Consider the following 16,338-nt stretch of genomic DNA (forward strand, 5'->3'; position numbering starts at 1 on the left):
TCTCCTCTTCGACCTCCCCTTGTTGCGCAGAGCTGCAGCCCCTTCTTTGCAGCTGCCAGAACTCTGTGATTCCTCCTCAGAAGCTCCATAAATGGTTCCATCCCAAAAGCTGGAAGAACATTTCTGAGTGCTTTTAAAGAGTCTGGATAGGAAGAATCTCTTTAACAACCACGAAGAAGAAAGAGGCTGTCCAGCAAGCGATTGCTGCCCCAAACCTGCTCTTATCTTTGCAAACTGTCTCCTGACTGCTACAGCAACGTGCATGGATCCTTCAGGTGTGCCTGGAGCCTCCTGGTGCATATTAGGAAACAAGAACCGATTTATTTCACGGTCAATAGTAAAGAGTTGTATTTAACCATCTGCCCACCTCTTTGCTTTTGTGCTCATTGGCTTTTGCCCTTATGCATCACACAGTGGAAACGTTCATCTTTGCACCCATGCAATGTAGCTTTTTCACTGACCGACCTCAGCTCAGGTCACAGAGATACTTATACATCCCCATTAGATGCAGGAGGCGTTGAGTGAGACCAGCCCTGATGCACACAGCTATGGATATTTCAGATATCCACGTCCCTGCACGGAAAAATTTTGCTTTAATATTGAGGCATTTGCATTACACATTGAAATGGTTCGACTACCTCGAGGTTGTCCAAGAGATAAGAAAACCCAAAGACCACACACAGCCCCTGATAAACCAAAGCACAGCCTTCAGATCCTACCGGGTAATTAAACCCTATGGGGATGTGCAGCCCGCTGCTGGGTTTGCTTTCATTTTCACTTTGTTCTGCTGCTTAATGAATAGCAGAAGTAGTGACGGAACAAAGCCAGTCTCTGCAACACAGAGACACAGGAGATCTCCATAGTCTTCCCAGCTGAATCTGTTGTACTCCTAATGGACGAATGCAACCTGACAATGCCCGTCTTTCCATTGGAGCTGTGGCAGAATCCTTGTGCTTGGGGCTCACAGTGGGTACCAAAATCCATCCAGCCCGATGTTGTTTGATTGAACCTTGTAGATAAGCCAGGAAGGTCTGGTAAAGGAAGATCTCAAAAGACACATCCATGCTTGCTACCCATTAACATTCCTTATCTCTGGACTCTGATAAGGAGACTGATTATTCATCTGGTCTTGTGATGAGCCCGACCAGACGGTGAGAGTACAAAGGAAGGGGGATGCAGAAATAGCTCAGGCTGATTCTGAGCATGCAGGAGGTTCATTGCTCACCACAGAGTGAACTCTCAGCACGTGTCAACATATTGTGGGTCTATAGATCGCATCTACCCCTCTATTGATCTCTATGGGCAGATGAAGGTCCTGAGCTCCCAGTGACTGAGGTGTGGGGAGAGACACAGGTTCATGTTCCTGCAGATGGTGAATGATGTGACAATTGCTTGTGGTGACAACAGCGGTAACACTGAGTGCAAAGCAGCTTTGTGCTGGTGGAGTCCTGCAGGTGATGGAGCGTGTGGAGCAGCACTGAAGGCTCTGGGTTTCTTTGGGTCCCTTCTCACTGCTGGGATGCTCCTTCAGTAGGGAGATGGGGCTGAGAATGGAGTCAAAGGAGCACAGGGGGGAGATGGAGTGAAATGCAGAAGGGATGTCATGTCGGACAACGAGATGAATTTAAAGGGAACTTATAAACAAGAATGGCAGCGACTGGTGACACAGTTTGAGAGCAATAGGATAAAGAGGAAGGTTTTCTGTTAAAAGTGGAGTGATGAAGGTTAGATGCTGTGACCAAAGCCTTGATTCAGAGGCAGGTGAGGCACTGGGAATGGCTGCCCATAGAAGCAGTGCATGCCCCAATTCTGGAGGTGCTCAAGGAAGGGTTGGATGGGACCAGAGGAATCTCTGATAGATTGGCCAACTTTATGGTCTTTAAGATGCCTTCCAAGCACAAATGTTCCCTTTTAGGACTCTGTGATTGACTGGGGATGGTCAGGAGGTTGGGAGGAGACAGAACAAATGGACAGCAGACCAATAGAGACCAAAGAAACACTGGCTTTAAGATCCCCTCCATATCAAACCATCTATTTTATGGTTGGCTTCATAGTCTTTAAGGTCCCCTCCAAACCAATACAGACTCTGTAATAGACTGAAGATGGTCAGGAGGATGGAAAAGACAGAACAAGGAGGAGAGCTGACCCATAGAGACCAAAGGATCACTGCATGCAGAATGAGGCCATAATCAGATAGAAGAGGTGGGGAAAAGAGGGAGAAATTTCCTCCCTTCAATAAACAGGAAACACGGACCATGATGAGGTGTCTGACGTCCCCAAATAAAAGCGGAGGCTCTGCAGACACAGCGGATGCATCACGGGCTGCATTGAAGTCTCTGACTGTGGGTTAACTCACTTATCAGCTACAGAAACACCACAGGCCTGTCTGTATTGTCAGAACACAAACCTGTGGCCATCTACACCCAGCTCACAGCAAAGTAAGCGCTGTACGATCTCCAAGAGATGTTGGGGCAATCAGGATGGGCCGTGCTGTGTCCTTCTGTCCCTGCCCTCCTGCTGCTGCTGGTTGGTGAGTTGGGGATGCCTTGCGTTGTAGGAGCTGGGAACACACCAGGAAGAGGCTTGGGGTGGTGCTGAGGGTGGATGTGGAATAGCAGCATAATGGAGACCTGATCCAAATATATGGGAGATAGGAATGCTGGGTGCTTTGGAAAGATAGGGAACTGTACTTGAAACAAGAAATGCCATGCAAGTGGACCTGAGCTTGCTCAGAGCAGCTGAACAGAGACATGCGGATGGGATGGTGCCTACTCCGCAATGGGGACATGGGAACAAGTCTGTGGGTGAGCAGGACATTGTCCCTCTAACCAGAGCCCTCTCTGTCCCAAGGTGCAGGTACCACTGTGAGCACCCAGGACATCTGCAGCTCCACGGCTGATGGTGAGTGTGAGAATGGGTCCAGAACATGAAGACATGGTGGGTGATGAGATGGAAAGAGAGAAAGGAATTGAATCATCCCCCCCTGAATTCCCATTGTCCACCCCTGGAGGTCAGATTCTCCATGCATTGCAATGCAGAGAGTTTCTCAGCTAATGATGCTGTGGGTATCTCTGTGCCATCTCTCCAGGAACCCTCCAAGCTCCAGTCCTGGTGCTGAGCACTTCCAGAGCTCAGGAAGGAGATGTCGTCCTGGCTTATTGTTTCCTTCAGAAGATGATACCTGCTACCCGCATTGTCCTCTGCAAGGATGGGGTGCAGGAGTACACCATGAAAGCCCAAGAGGACATGGTCATCTACTCCATGCCAATGAATGTGTCTGCAGGAAGCAGTGGGTCTTACACCTGTGGGTACCAGCAGAGGGATGAGAACCATTGGATAAGGAGCTCTGCCCTCAGCACTCCCGTGGTCCTCCATGTCACAGGTGGGACGTGACTCCAGGCTGGTTGGTACACAGGGGCTGGGGGGGCTGAACGTGACATGGATGTCCCATGAGCCTGGGCAAGGGTGCTCCAAGGGTTATTCCAATGTCCTTATGAGTGTATGCATGGGAAACTGGGGTCATTTCCAGGAGTGAGGTTGTTACTTGTTGTGTGAGTTCCTATGCAGCAACTTGATTTTGCTGTTGCTATAGTGTGGGGATGGCCAGATGTGATTTCCTATGGAGAATCAAGATGGTGCAATGGCCATAGTGTGGGGATGGCCAGGTGTTGGGATTCTTTGGGATCTGGGTGCTTCCAATTGGAAGAAAGCCTCCAAAAAGAGCCTTTGGATGGTGTTAGGAGGGGAGATGCAGGATGGAATCTTGCCAATGGGATGCTGCCATTCCACAGAGACAGAGGAAGATACAAGTCCTCTCTAATTTTCATTGTCAAGGAAAAGGGAGTGTTGTGCTGCAGTATCAAGAAATGCATATCTCCATCTTTGCCAGGCACTTCTTAATTCATTGTAGTTAGAAAATCTATCTCCTAGAGGTAGCAGAGATCCCACATCAGCCCATGTGTCCCAAGGGACAGAGCTGCCTGTGGTTACCTGCATGCCCTGCCCCATACCAATGCATTCAGGGGTCGTGTCTATACTGATCTGGGGGCACTGGGTCACTCAGTCCATCCATTTGTCCCCCCAGGCCATGGGTCCAACTCCATTAAAGGATCAGCACATACAGGTGAGAGGCTCCCCCTTGCTTCTGTCAACCCCATCCCTTACTGTATCCCCATCCCTTCCCTCCGTCCTCATACCATCACTAACATCCCCATCGCACCCCAGTGTCTGCATCACTCCTCTCTGACCCCATCACATCCCACTGTCCCCATCCTATTAATTAGTCCCCATCACTTTGTTCCCAGCTGCCTACACCCAGTTGGACTTGGCAGTCATTGCAGTGGCATCAGCAGCCGTCACCCTTCTCTTGTCCTCAGCCTCCTACTGGATCATCAAGAAAGGTTAGTACTGATGGGAGCAGTAAGGGATCCATGAGGATTCACAGCTCTGATGTGGCACTTTCCTTCTTATAGGTGCCTGCCGAGAGAGATGCCAAAGGTGAGCAGCAACGGGCTGTTCATTGGGCTGGTCTATGTGTGGGCATCTGGGCCCCTGGGCTGCTGTACATTGTGCAGTGTCAGCTTGGTCCGTGGGTTCCCTGGTGTAGGGATTGCAGTGGGATAGAGGATGGAGGCACTTATCCATGGCAATAGTTCCAATGGCCCCTGGATGGTTGTGGAACCTCAATGCCTTTTCTCTCTGCTCCCTCTGTCTGTCCCCATAGTGCTGGTAGTGCTGAGGAACCTTCTCCTGACCACGCTTCTTACTGTAAGTGCCATTCCCTGTGCACCCTTTAACCTCCAGGCACAGAGTACAATGCAGACACGATCCCATAAGTCAGTATTAATCACATGAATTAATTAACAGCTGATCAAGTTAATTTGTCAGGGTATGGTCCCTACAGTATCCAGCTATCTTCTCTCTAATCCTCCCCATCAAACATGATCAGGTTGCCTTCAACTTGCCCTACAGTCCCCATTTCTTTTGCTGGCCCTGCTGTGAACTAACAGCACTTTCACTTTCCAAACCAGCTCTGAGTGTTTCATGTTAAACGTTCAGAGCATTTCATATGGGGGTGAGGACAGTTCTTACCAACAGAGCAGCCTCCACCCAATATCACACAGCAGCAAAACCAGCCACCCCACAACACAGGGCGTTACCGTGGGGCCGCAATGCAGAGCTCAGCAGCCATTGCAGGGAGCTGTAACGGTGAATAATGTTGGCATAGGAAGCCCATGGGTGCAGTGGTGCTGGTGGCTGGGGAAGGTCTCTTCCCTGCTGATGGCTGGAAACTCATTCAGGATCTCCCTGCAGATGCCAACGTGGATGAAAGGAGGAGAGTGAAGGTGAGTTGTGCCCTTGTAGTGGCCCTAAAGGTTGAAGGTGCTTTTATTGCCTACATAAGGCATGGCAATGGAGGGGAAATGCAAGCCCAGAGTGCTGCTGGTGGTGCTCTGGCTGCAGTTCCCCTCCTGCCATGATCCCATGGGGGATGCTGCGTGGTCGTGCTGTGGGGCCATTGTAATTCCTTGTCTGTGTTTTGAATCGACAGCTCTGAAGTTGGCACATAAGGCAGATGATGAGAAAGTGAGAGGCTGTCCACCCCTTTCTATGGCAAGAACAACAGGGGAAGCACAGCAGAGGTGACCCTGAGCAATAAAAGCATGAAACCCCACTGAACCCAATGGAGTTTGTGTACTTCTTTTCTATGGATGCACCCTGAGAGCAGCTGCGTGTCCATAGGGGCTGTGATAGATCACAACCAGCCTGGGCATCTGCAGAACTTCTTCCACCTGAAGCCACAGCAGTAATGCAGAACCACAGCTCATCAATGCGGATGTCTTTGACTGAAGACCATGGTGAGATGATGATGCAGCAAAGCTCACCCAGATCTGTTGTTGTGGATACAGAGGTGTGGGTGGAGAGAAGAGCGCGTTTGTGGCTGTATCGTGCCATTCATGTATATGTGTGACATACCTTTATGCTCCTATTTGGTATATTGCTGATCCTTTATTGATATTTCAGGTGGTCCATACATAAGAAAGTCATATATCTTATTGGCTAGAGGTAACATGAGAGCAATCCCAATCAGCAAGTCATATATCTTATTGGCTAGAGGTAACATGAGAGCAATCCCCATAAGCAAGTCATATATCTTATTGGGTTGATGTAACATGAGAGCAAACCCCATAAACCCTAAGAGCGCCATGTAATGCCTCAGGAGCCTTCCATAAAGAAACACAGAGGCCGTGACAAGTCCCAGTTCCCTTAGCATGCTTCAGTCTATGGGGCTCTGTTGCTGGTCATCTGCTTCACAGGACAATGGACGAGAAAGGAAAGCCCCGTTATTGCAGCTGCAGCCTGAAATGCACCAGGAGAAGAGAAGGGAAGGGAAGGGAAGGGAAGAACGGAGGAAGGAAGGAAGGGAAGGGAAGGAAGGAAGGGAAGGAAGGGAAAGGAAGGGAAGGGAAGAAGGAGGAAGGAAGAAAGGGAAGGAAGAGAGAAGAGAAAGATAAGAGAAGAGAAGAGAAGAGAAGAGAAAGAGAGAAAGAAAGAAGAGAAGAGAAGAGGAAAAGAGAAGAGAAGAGAAAAGATGCATGAGAAGGTGTACAAGCAATAAAATGGCACATCTAGGGGGCTTATCACCTCGGTTCCATGGGGAGACGCACCCAACTCACTTGTGCCCTTCAAAGTCATTGATGTGGCATCTGTGGGGGGAAAAAACATAGCATGGGAGCTCAGGACTCATATAGGAAGTGGGGAGACCCACTATTGGTTTGGGCAGCAGATTCTGTGCTCTGGACTGACTGCCCATCCCCATTTCCCCTCTCTGTGCAGGAAGATTTGGAGGAGCAGAGATGATGGATTTTGGGGTGTTTTCTTATCATTTGAGGCATTTTCTCTCTTTACCCAACACATTTCCCCCTGCTACTCTGCAATGAAATATAAGCTGCAAACAGAGCAAGACTCACACGTGGTGGGATTACATCCCCTGTCCCCAACCACAGCATCCTTCCTTTGTGGCTACTTAAGAGACAAAAGCCATATACTACACAATGGAGCTGAGCTTTGAGACATGAAAGCACAAGGGGGGGAGGATATGGAGAAAGCAGATTCTGAAGCATGAGACCCTCTGTGCAAGTGGGGTTTAGTCACTGTGGACAATAGGACGAAGGCACCGTGGTGAAATTGCCCCTTGATAAATGGAGCATCAGGAAAGGAATTGATGTGACTGCCAATGGAAGTCTATGGGAAAGGGATCCCAATGGTCAGGGCTTGCCCAGCACTCACACTGTATTTCTCCATAGTTGGTGGCTTCCATTTGCTGGCTGGGATCATTCTGCTGCCTGAAGAGGAAAGAGAAATGGGTTTGGGGTGTGTGTTTGTTGGGAGGGGGCCTGGATTGATATTCACTTGAATTGATGCCTCCTTGCACTGGGCATTGAGGTTGATCCAACACCATGCCAATCTGTCATCCTCCACACATCCATATCCTACTGCAAATGATCCCAACATGAAATGCTTCCTTGTGGCCATCTCTAAGTTCTGTTCATCCAGGGGGTTATTGGGGATATTTCCATTAGGAAATGCCTCCTTCCCCAACAGAGTGGCCGTGACTTCTTGTCATGGATGAACCCACAGAATGCACAGGGAACACTGCAGAGTCCCAGCTGCCCTCAAACATCCCCTCCCAACCCTTTACTACTCACCTTTGGCATCTCTCTGTGCAGACACCTACAAGAAGAAGAGTCTCTCATCAGATTTGTGACGGCCTCATTGATTCCCCATACAGTTAGAATCATAGAATCACAAGGTTGGAAAGGATCCCACAAGCCCTCACCTTTCCTGATGGTCCAGAAGGTGGCTGCAGACAGGAGGAGGGTGAAGGCCAGTGATGTCAAGGCAATGACTGCGGGATCAGGCAGAGCGCAGGGTACTGGGGACAGAGTGGGGAGATGGGGATGGAGAGGAGATATGGGGTTCTTGGAGTGTGATATGGTCAGAGGGGGGTGAATCTGACATGGGGTTGGGATGAGGAGGTAGTGATGGGATGGGGAGGCAGGGGAAAATGGGGAGGGATGGGGACAGGGGGAGTAAAGGGTTGTACCTCACCTGTGGGGGCTCTGCCTGCTGTGGAGATGGACCCATGGCCTGGGGGGACAAATGGATGGGCTGAGTGACCCAGTGCTCCCAGATCTGTATAGACACGACCCCTGAGTGCATTGCTATGGGGCAAGGTGTGCAGACTTGGGCAGGCAACCACAGAGCCAGCTGCATCCCTTGGGACACATGGGCTAATATGGGATCTCTGCTACCCAAGGGATAGATTAACTAACTATAATGAATTAAGAAGTGCCTGGCAGAGATGGATATGTGTATTGCTTGATACTGCAGCACAACAATCCCTTTTCCTTGGCAATGAAAATGTATGTTCCTCTGTCTCTGTGGAATGGCAGCATCCCATTGGCAAGACTGCATCCTGCATCTCCCCTCCTAACACCATCCAAAGGCTCTTTCTGGAGGCTTTCTTCCAATTGGAAGCACCCAGATCCCAAAGAATCCCAACACCTGGCCATCCCCACACTATGGCCATTGCACCATCTTGATTCTCCATAGGAAATCACATCTGGCCATCCCCACACTATAGCAACAGCAAAATCAAGTTGCTGCATAGGAACTCACACAACAAGTAACAACCTCACTCCTGGAAATGACCCCAGTTTCCCATGCATATGCTCATAAAGACATTGGAATAACCCTTGGAGCTCCCTTGCCCAGGCTCATGGGACATCCATGTCATGTTCAGCCCCCCCAGCCCCTGGGGTCACGTCCCACCTGAGACATGTAGGACCAAGGGAGTGCTGAGGGCAGAGCTCCTTATCCAATGGTTCTCATCCCTCTGCTGGTACCCACAGGTGTAAGTCCCACTGCTTCCTGCAGACACGTTCATTGGCATGGAGTAGATGACCATGTCCTCTTGGGCTTTCACGGTGTACTCCTGCACCCCATCCTTGCAGAGGACAATGCGGGTAGCAGGTATCTTCTGAAGGAAACAATAAGCCAGGACGACATCTCCTTCCTGAGCTCTGGAAGTGCTCAGGACCAGGACTGGAGCTTGGAGGGTTCCTGGAGAGATGGCACAGAGATACCCACAGCATCATTAGCTGAGAAACTCGCTGCATTGCAGTGCGTGGAGAATCTGACCTCCAGGGCTGGACAATGAGAATTCAGTGGGGGATGATTCAATTCCTTTCTCTCTTTCCATCTCATCACCCACCATGTCTTCATGTTCTGGACCCATTCTCACACTCACCATCAGCCGTGGAGCTGCAGATGTCCTGGGTGCTCACAGCGGTACCTGCACCTTGGGGCAGAGAGGGCTCTGGTTAGAGGGACAATGTCCTGCTTACCCACAGACTTGATCCCATGTCCCCATTGCAGAGCAGGCACCATCCCACCTGCATGTCTCTGTTCAGCTGCTCTGAGCAAGCTCAGCTCCACTTGCATTGTGTTTCTTGTTTCAAGTACAGTTCCCTATCTTTCCAAAGCACCCAGCATTCCTATCTCCCATATATTTGGATCAGGTCTCCATTATGCAGCTATTCCACCTCCACCCTCAGCACCACCCCAAGCCTCTTCCTGGTGTGTTCCCAGCTCCTACAACGCAAGGCATCCCCAACTCACCGACCAGCAGCATCAGGAGGGCAGGGACAGAAGGACACAGCACGGCCCATCCTGATTGCCCCCACATCTCTTGGAGATCTCTCCTCCCGACTCCTGCTTTGCTCTGAGTTGGGTGCAGATGGACACAGCTCTGTGCTGCAGCTCTAGGACCTGTCCTGAGTTGTATTTGCAGCTCATAAGAGAGTTAACCCACAGTCAGAGGCTGCGATGCAGCCCGCGATGCATCCGCTGTGTCTGCAGAGCCTCCGCTTTTATTTGGGGATGTCAGACACCTCAACATGGTCCATATTTCCTGTTTATTGAAGGCAGCAAATTTCTCCCTCTTTTCCCCACCTCTTCTATCTGATTATGGCCTCATTCTTAATGCAGTGTCCTTTTGATCTCTATGGGTCAGCTCTCCTCCTTGTTCTGTCTCCTTTCATCCTCCTGACCACCCCCAGTCCTTCACAGAGTCATATAAGAGAACGGATTGGTTTGGAGAGGACCTTAAAGACTATGAAGCCAACTATAAAAGAGATGGTATGATATGGAGGGGATCTTAACGATCATGAAGCCAACCATAAAAGGGATGGTTTGATTTGGAGGGGACCTTAAAGATTATGAAGCCAACCATAATAGAGATGGTTTGATTTGGAGGGGACCTTAAAGACTATGAAGCCAACCATAGAATCTTAGAATCCTACAGGCCCATTCAACCTGTCCCTGAGCTCCTCCAGGGATGGGGAGCTGCTACTCTAGGCATCTCACCTTACTTACCCCTCTTCTAGTTTAAAACGTTTCTCTTTATCCTGCCACTATCAAGCTGTGTAATCAATCACCGTCCACCTTGTTTACAAGGTCCCTTGAAATACAAGCCCTCTGTGCCAGGCAGGGCATCTCTTCTGTGCTTGCTCCATATTCCCACTGCTCCTTTACTCTTCCCACTGCCTTCTCAGCCCCATCTCACCCTCTAGGGAGCATCCCAGCAATGAGAAGCCTGGAAGCAACTCAGTGCCATCAGTGCTGTAATATATCCTCAATCACCTGCACAAGTACATCAGCAGAAAGCTCCTTTGCATTCACTATCACTGCTGTTGTCAATACAAAGGATATCATTTCATTCTCATTCTCTGTAGTGAAATCAAACCAGTGCCTCTCCCCACTCCTCTGTCCCACAAGGCAGTTTCATCTGGGCTCACAGTGCCCCATTGGTGTCCCCTATCCCTCTCTTTTGTCTCCCTACCCCAATAGGGTCTCACTGTGCCCACTGGTGTCCCCTCTCCCCCACTGGTGTCTCCCTGCCCCAACAGGGTCTCGCTGTCCCCAGTGGGGTCTCACTGTCCCCAGTGGGGGTCTCCATCTCCCCACTGGTGTCCCCTCGACCCCACTGTTGTCTCCCTACCCCAATAGGGTCTCGCTGTCCCCAGTGGGGTCTCACTGTCCCCAGTGGGGGTCTCCCTCTCCCACGGGTGTCCCCTCTACCCCACTGGTGTCTCTCTAACCCAATAGGGTCTTGCTGTCCCCAGTGGGGGTCTCCCTCTCCCCACTGGTGTCCCCTCCCCCCCGCTGGTGTCTCCCTACCCCAATAGGGTCTTGCTGTCCCCAGTGGGGTCTCCCTCACCCCACTGGTGTTCCCTTACCCCACTGTTGTCTCCCTACCCCAATAGAGTCTTGCTGTCCCCAGTGAGATCTCACTGTCCTAATAGGGTTGAGAACACATCCCTGCTTAGATGTGGGGCTGATGTTGAATCCAAAGGGCAGAGCAGGACCACTGCTTCAGCCAATGGAGGAGCTCATCCATTGGGAGCTCTGGGCACCCACACATGGAGCGGATCAACAGAGGGGTAGATGCAACGCACAGACACACAAAGCATTGCCATGTGCTGAGAGCTCACTCTGTGCTGAGCAATGAACCTGCTGTGTGCTCAGAATCAGCCCGAGCTATTTTTGCATCCCCCTTTTTAGAGCCTGGCCAGATACAGCATCGCCCACACAGTGACGCCTCTTTTTGTTTAGAAATGAGAACCAGATTCACCCCACCGCTCCCTCAGGATGATGTGTTGCTCTGTGATGGCTTTGCTTGCAATGATGTATTGCTCTGTGATGGCTTTGCTTGCAATGATGTGTTGCTCTGTGATGTTGCTTGCAAATAGAGAGTGCATTGTGTTGCTCTGTGATGGCTTTGCTTGCAATGATGTGTTGCTCTGTGATGGCTTTGCTTGCTATGATGTGTTGCTCTGTGATGGCTTTGCTTGCACGTAGCTGGGCTTGCAGCAGCTCCATCTGCAACCTGAGGGACCAAACCCATAGAGGTGTGTGAGCACAGAGGGCTGATAGGCTGCAAAGGATGTCACCTCCTTGTACAGCGTAACCACAGTTGCTTTGCTTTGGGTTGGACGATGAAAACAGGCTGTTTCCACTCAGTTTGGGCAGGGTTTGAGATGTGTGGATTTCCCCCTTGTGTTTGTCCATCTTCCAGCTGGAAGGTGCTGTTAAATGCCTGGCTGGCAGCACTGAGTGCATCCTTATTCCTCAGGCAGAATTTCACTGCTCTGAATCCCCCCATTTCATTGCATTTCATGGATGATCACAGACCAAAGGCAAAGGTTTGCATTGTGTCATAGCCAGACTGTGGTCCAAACACCCACAATGAAACTCAAAAGCAATTACCTAACTTACCTAACCTGGCCCTTCTGTTTTGTACCTTCTATTGCAGACAGCTCCCATCCATTAACTTGCTTGCACTGAGTCTTTAGATCACCCTCTCAAGTGTTGCCATAATTGATGTGCTTTATCTCAAGGCAAGATAAGTCCTTAATCACCTTATCAATCTGCGTCCAGATGTATTGTAACATTAATGGTTACCAAGTGTTGCTCTGCCTGTTGCCCATGAATATTCATGCTCATGAATATTTAAGACATCTGTGCCCCTGTGTGAGCAAATTTCACTGTCATTTTGAGGAACTTCTGGTTCATATAGAAATGATGCTATTGCCATAAGCTTGTCCAACAGATAAGGAAACCCAAAGACCACACAGAGCCCTTGGTATATGAAAGCACATCCATTAGCCGCTTTCTCTTCCAGCTTTTGGGGCTTTTCATCCTTACTGTCACCATCACATGAACTGATTCTGCCATTAAACTGAAGGATAATACAGCGTTGATTCTGCCTTTGCATAAAGCAAGGAGGAAGAAAGCAAAGATGAGGGAGAAACACCTCCAGATCTCATAGAGAAGGAAGAGTGTGCGCTGCTCCTTGCACTGGTTTAACAAGTTCCCAGTTGCAAGCAATTAGATTCTGCCTAGCAAATAAAGGAGTGACAGTGAGCTTCCCAACCTGCTTACAAATACACTGTGAGAATCATTGGGACCCATGGCCAAGCACTGAGGTGCTGTGAAATGCCTGGCTGGCTGCATTGAGCACGTCCTTATTCCTCAGGCAGAATTTCACTGCTCTCAGTCCTAGAGCTCAGAGTAGTTACTGCATGGCATGAATGAATGGAGAGCTGTCACGATGTTCCTAGAGTCATAGGATCACCAAGGTTGGGAAAGACCTACAAGATCATCCAGTCCAACCGCTCACCTATCACCAATAGCTCCCAAATAAACCATGTCCCTCATCACAACATCCCATTATAATAGAAACCCCATAGAGCCTCATAGAGACCCATAGAGATTCATAGAATCACCAAAATTGGAAAAGACCCACAAGACCATCCAGTCCAACCATTCACCTATTACCAATAGCTCCCACTAAACCATGTCCCTCAACACAACATCCAATAATAATAGAAACCCCATAGGGCCCTGTAGAGCCCTGTAGAAAATCATAGAAACACCAAGGTTGGAAAGACCTACAAGATCATCCTCATCCAGTCCAACCATTCACCTATTACCAGTAGCTCCCAACTAAACCATGTACCTCAACATAACATCCCATAGTAATAGAAACCCTATAGAACCCTATAGAGTCCCATAGAGCCCCATATCAAATCATAGAATCATAGGATGACCGAGGTTGGAAAAGACCTACAAGATCATCCAGTCCAACCGTTCACCTATTACCAATAGGTTAGAATCAAAAGGTACTTTGCTGAGAGGAAGAGTCGGATGTCCACTGCCTATAACCAACACTGAGCCTTATTTCAGCTATTGTCAGTAAGGAAAGGACTCCCCATCTTAAGTCTGTAGATCAAAGAGCGTGAACTCCGAACAGTGAAACCGAAACAAAGACACATTAAAGATTAACTTAAAGTGCAGCTCTGCCTGAAGGTCAAATGCTGTTTTATTGTAATATCAGTAATTTCTTGTTGTAAATGGAGACCTTTTGTCCCTGGGTCTTGGCAGATATCACTGTGAAAACTTGGTTTGAAATGAGGGTAACTTTGAAGTAGACCATGCCTATGAATACAGACATTCTTGGGTTTTCACTGGACTTACCTCTTAATATTACTTCTCACAACTGTTTCTTCCTTGAAATACAATGCAGCAAGTACTGTGTATGTGAGTTGATAGTCATAGGGCAAGAGGGAATGGTTTTAATGTTTTCAAATAGTTTTAAGACAAGGGAATATTTAGGTTGGATATTAGGAGGATATTTTTCACCCATAGGATGGTGACACATTGGAACAGGTTGACCAAGGTGCTTGTAGATGCCCCTTGAAGGCATTCAAGACCAGGCTGGATATGGCACTGAACAGCCTGGTTTTTGGTTGGAGACCCTACACATAGTTGTAAGTGGATGATCATTGTGGTCCCTTTCAACCCAGGCCAACCTATGATTCTATGTAATATTTTTAGCTGCCTTAGAAACTGAATTTTCTTCAAGAAAGAGTGAAGAGAGGAAGGAGGAAGTAAAGTGCTGCCCTTGGTGGAGGAGAACCGTGTAAGGGAGTGCTCAAAAGTAATCTGACATACACAAGTCAATGGAGCCCAATGGGCTGTATCCACCAGCTCTGAAGCTGATGCTCTGATGTCATTGAAAGACCATTCTCAATTAATTATCATTGGAATCTCATAGTGGCTTGGAGAGAAAGAAGAGAGAAAGACAGTAGGAAGACTCAGGTAACTACAGGCCAAACAGTTTCATCACTGAAAGTCCCTGGGAAGGAGATGGAGAAAACTCTCCAAACAAAACAGGAACGTGATTAAATACAGTCAGCGTGGCTCTATGAAGGGCAAATCATGATTTATTAATCTGATAGACTTCTACAATGAATTAACAAGCCTGGTGGATGATAAGAAAGCAGTTGAAGCTGTTTTGCTGCTCTTCTTTTGATGCTGTCTCTTGTAATGTCCTCATAGAGATACTGAGAGGAACATTCAATCAAGTGGAATTGAGCTGGACAGCGGGTTGTGTTGAATTTCATGCCAATGCAATGGGGAGGGGATGACTTTAGTGTGGAGCAGGTTGATCCCAGAGGACTGCAGCAGGGAAAGGACCCACATTGCAGCAGGGAAAGGAGCAGAAGATAATTTACAGGCTCATTCCCTGTGTCCTGTGCCACTCAATGAGGAGTGGGACTGGGATTAAAAGGGTGGAACTGAGCCCAGGAAGGGCAGCAGAAGTAAGAAAAGTGCTTCAGTTTTGCCTTCTACATCAGAATTGCCCTGTTGTCACTTAGATAAACTGGAAAGACCAATAGGAAAGTGCTAAAGTTCAGAAAGAGGAGCAACCAAGTCCTACCAATGGGGACGAATGCCAGCACCGCCTTCTTTCATGTGATTCATAATTGCCTTTGTTTTTAAGCCATATGCAGTTTATATTTAACTGTGCAGTCAGAGCTCCAGTTGAATTTAAGAGTTCACCCATTTCTCCGCAGGTAAATTCTCATATATCCATTTCTATCTTTTGTTTTGTAATATTCCCTTCTGATCCATAACTTCAAATTATGTGTATTTCCATTTGTTGGCTGCTGTGGATTTGAATGCATGTCTGGCAGCCCTGTGTAAAGGGGGAAGGAGGGGAAATGATACGGGAAAAGGCTCATTGGTTGAGAGGAGGACAAGAAATGAATGCATGAATTATTGATACTACCAGTAACAGTATAGGGGTACCGGTACCAGCTCGGTATAGGGGAGATTTGTGTAGTTTATTGGTAATTGATAAAGGACTAAAGCAAAGTGAATTAAAGCAAACTAAAACCACTTTCCTCCCATCTACACACTTCTAGTTCATCGCCTAAAGCAGCACAGGGGAATAGGGCTTATGGTGGACAACATATTAAGAGTGAAAAGCCAAGAGAGCTGACCAAAGGTTTGCCATGTTGTATGGGACTTTGTGCTCAGCGATAAAAGCTGAGGGAATGGGGGAAAGTGAAAGAGTTGATGGTTACAGATAAATTTACATAGGTACAAATGTAACCCATCCTGCTTGCAAGAGAGATCAAAAAAGAGGATAGAATCAGCAACTCTACGATTCTTCATGTGGCTTTGTATTTTGCTGCTGCTTACTCTGAATTATCTTTTGGGTCAGATTTAAAAGCATTGCAAGAAACAATGTGGAAGATGAAGAGTCCTGAGATGAGTTGTCTCTTCTGTGTTATGCTTCTGATCCAGAGCGTTCACGCAGGTAAATGCCTCCTCCCTGTAGTGTGTGAGAGCTTCTCATGAAGGAAGGAGTGAAGGCAGGCCGGCAGGCAGGGAGGGAGGAAGGGAGGAAGGGAGGGAGGGAGG

At 48.5% G+C, this 16,338-nt stretch overlaps 1 protein-coding gene and 1 long non-coding RNA gene across 8 annotated transcripts in view; both read left to right on the forward strand.

The window, feature by feature from the left end:
- Window positions 1–5,003: 5,003 nt before the first annotated feature.
- On the forward strand, window positions 5,004–5,679 carry LOC116652468. Its single transcript, XR_004305490.1, has 2 exons — window positions 5,004–5,345; window positions 5,552–5,679. It is a non-coding gene; the product is annotated as an uncharacterized LOC116652468 (long non-coding RNA).
- A 9,707-nt stretch (window positions 5,680–15,386) lies between these two features.
- Window positions 15,387–16,338, forward strand: part of LOC116652401 (butyrophilin subfamily 1 member A1-like) — a 12,832-nt gene continuing 11,880 nt past the window's right edge. For all 7 annotated transcript variants that reach the window (XM_015887123.2, XM_032441127.1, XM_015887124.2 and 4 more), the window contains exons 1-2: window positions 15,387–15,485; window positions 16,139–16,234. In XM_015887123.2, coding sequence (XP_015742609.1) covers window positions 16,162–16,234 — 73 coding nt within the window. In that variant the 5' untranslated portion in view covers window positions 15,387–15,485; window positions 16,139–16,161. The remainder of the gene's footprint in view (window positions 15,486–16,138; window positions 16,235–16,338) is intronic.

This window comes from Coturnix japonica, linkage group LGE64 (genome assembly GCF_001577835.2).
Source record: "Coturnix japonica isolate 7356 linkage group LGE64, Coturnix japonica 2.1, whole genome shotgun sequence".
NCBI classification, from domain to species: domain Eukaryota; kingdom Metazoa; phylum Chordata; class Aves; order Galliformes; family Phasianidae; genus Coturnix; species Coturnix japonica.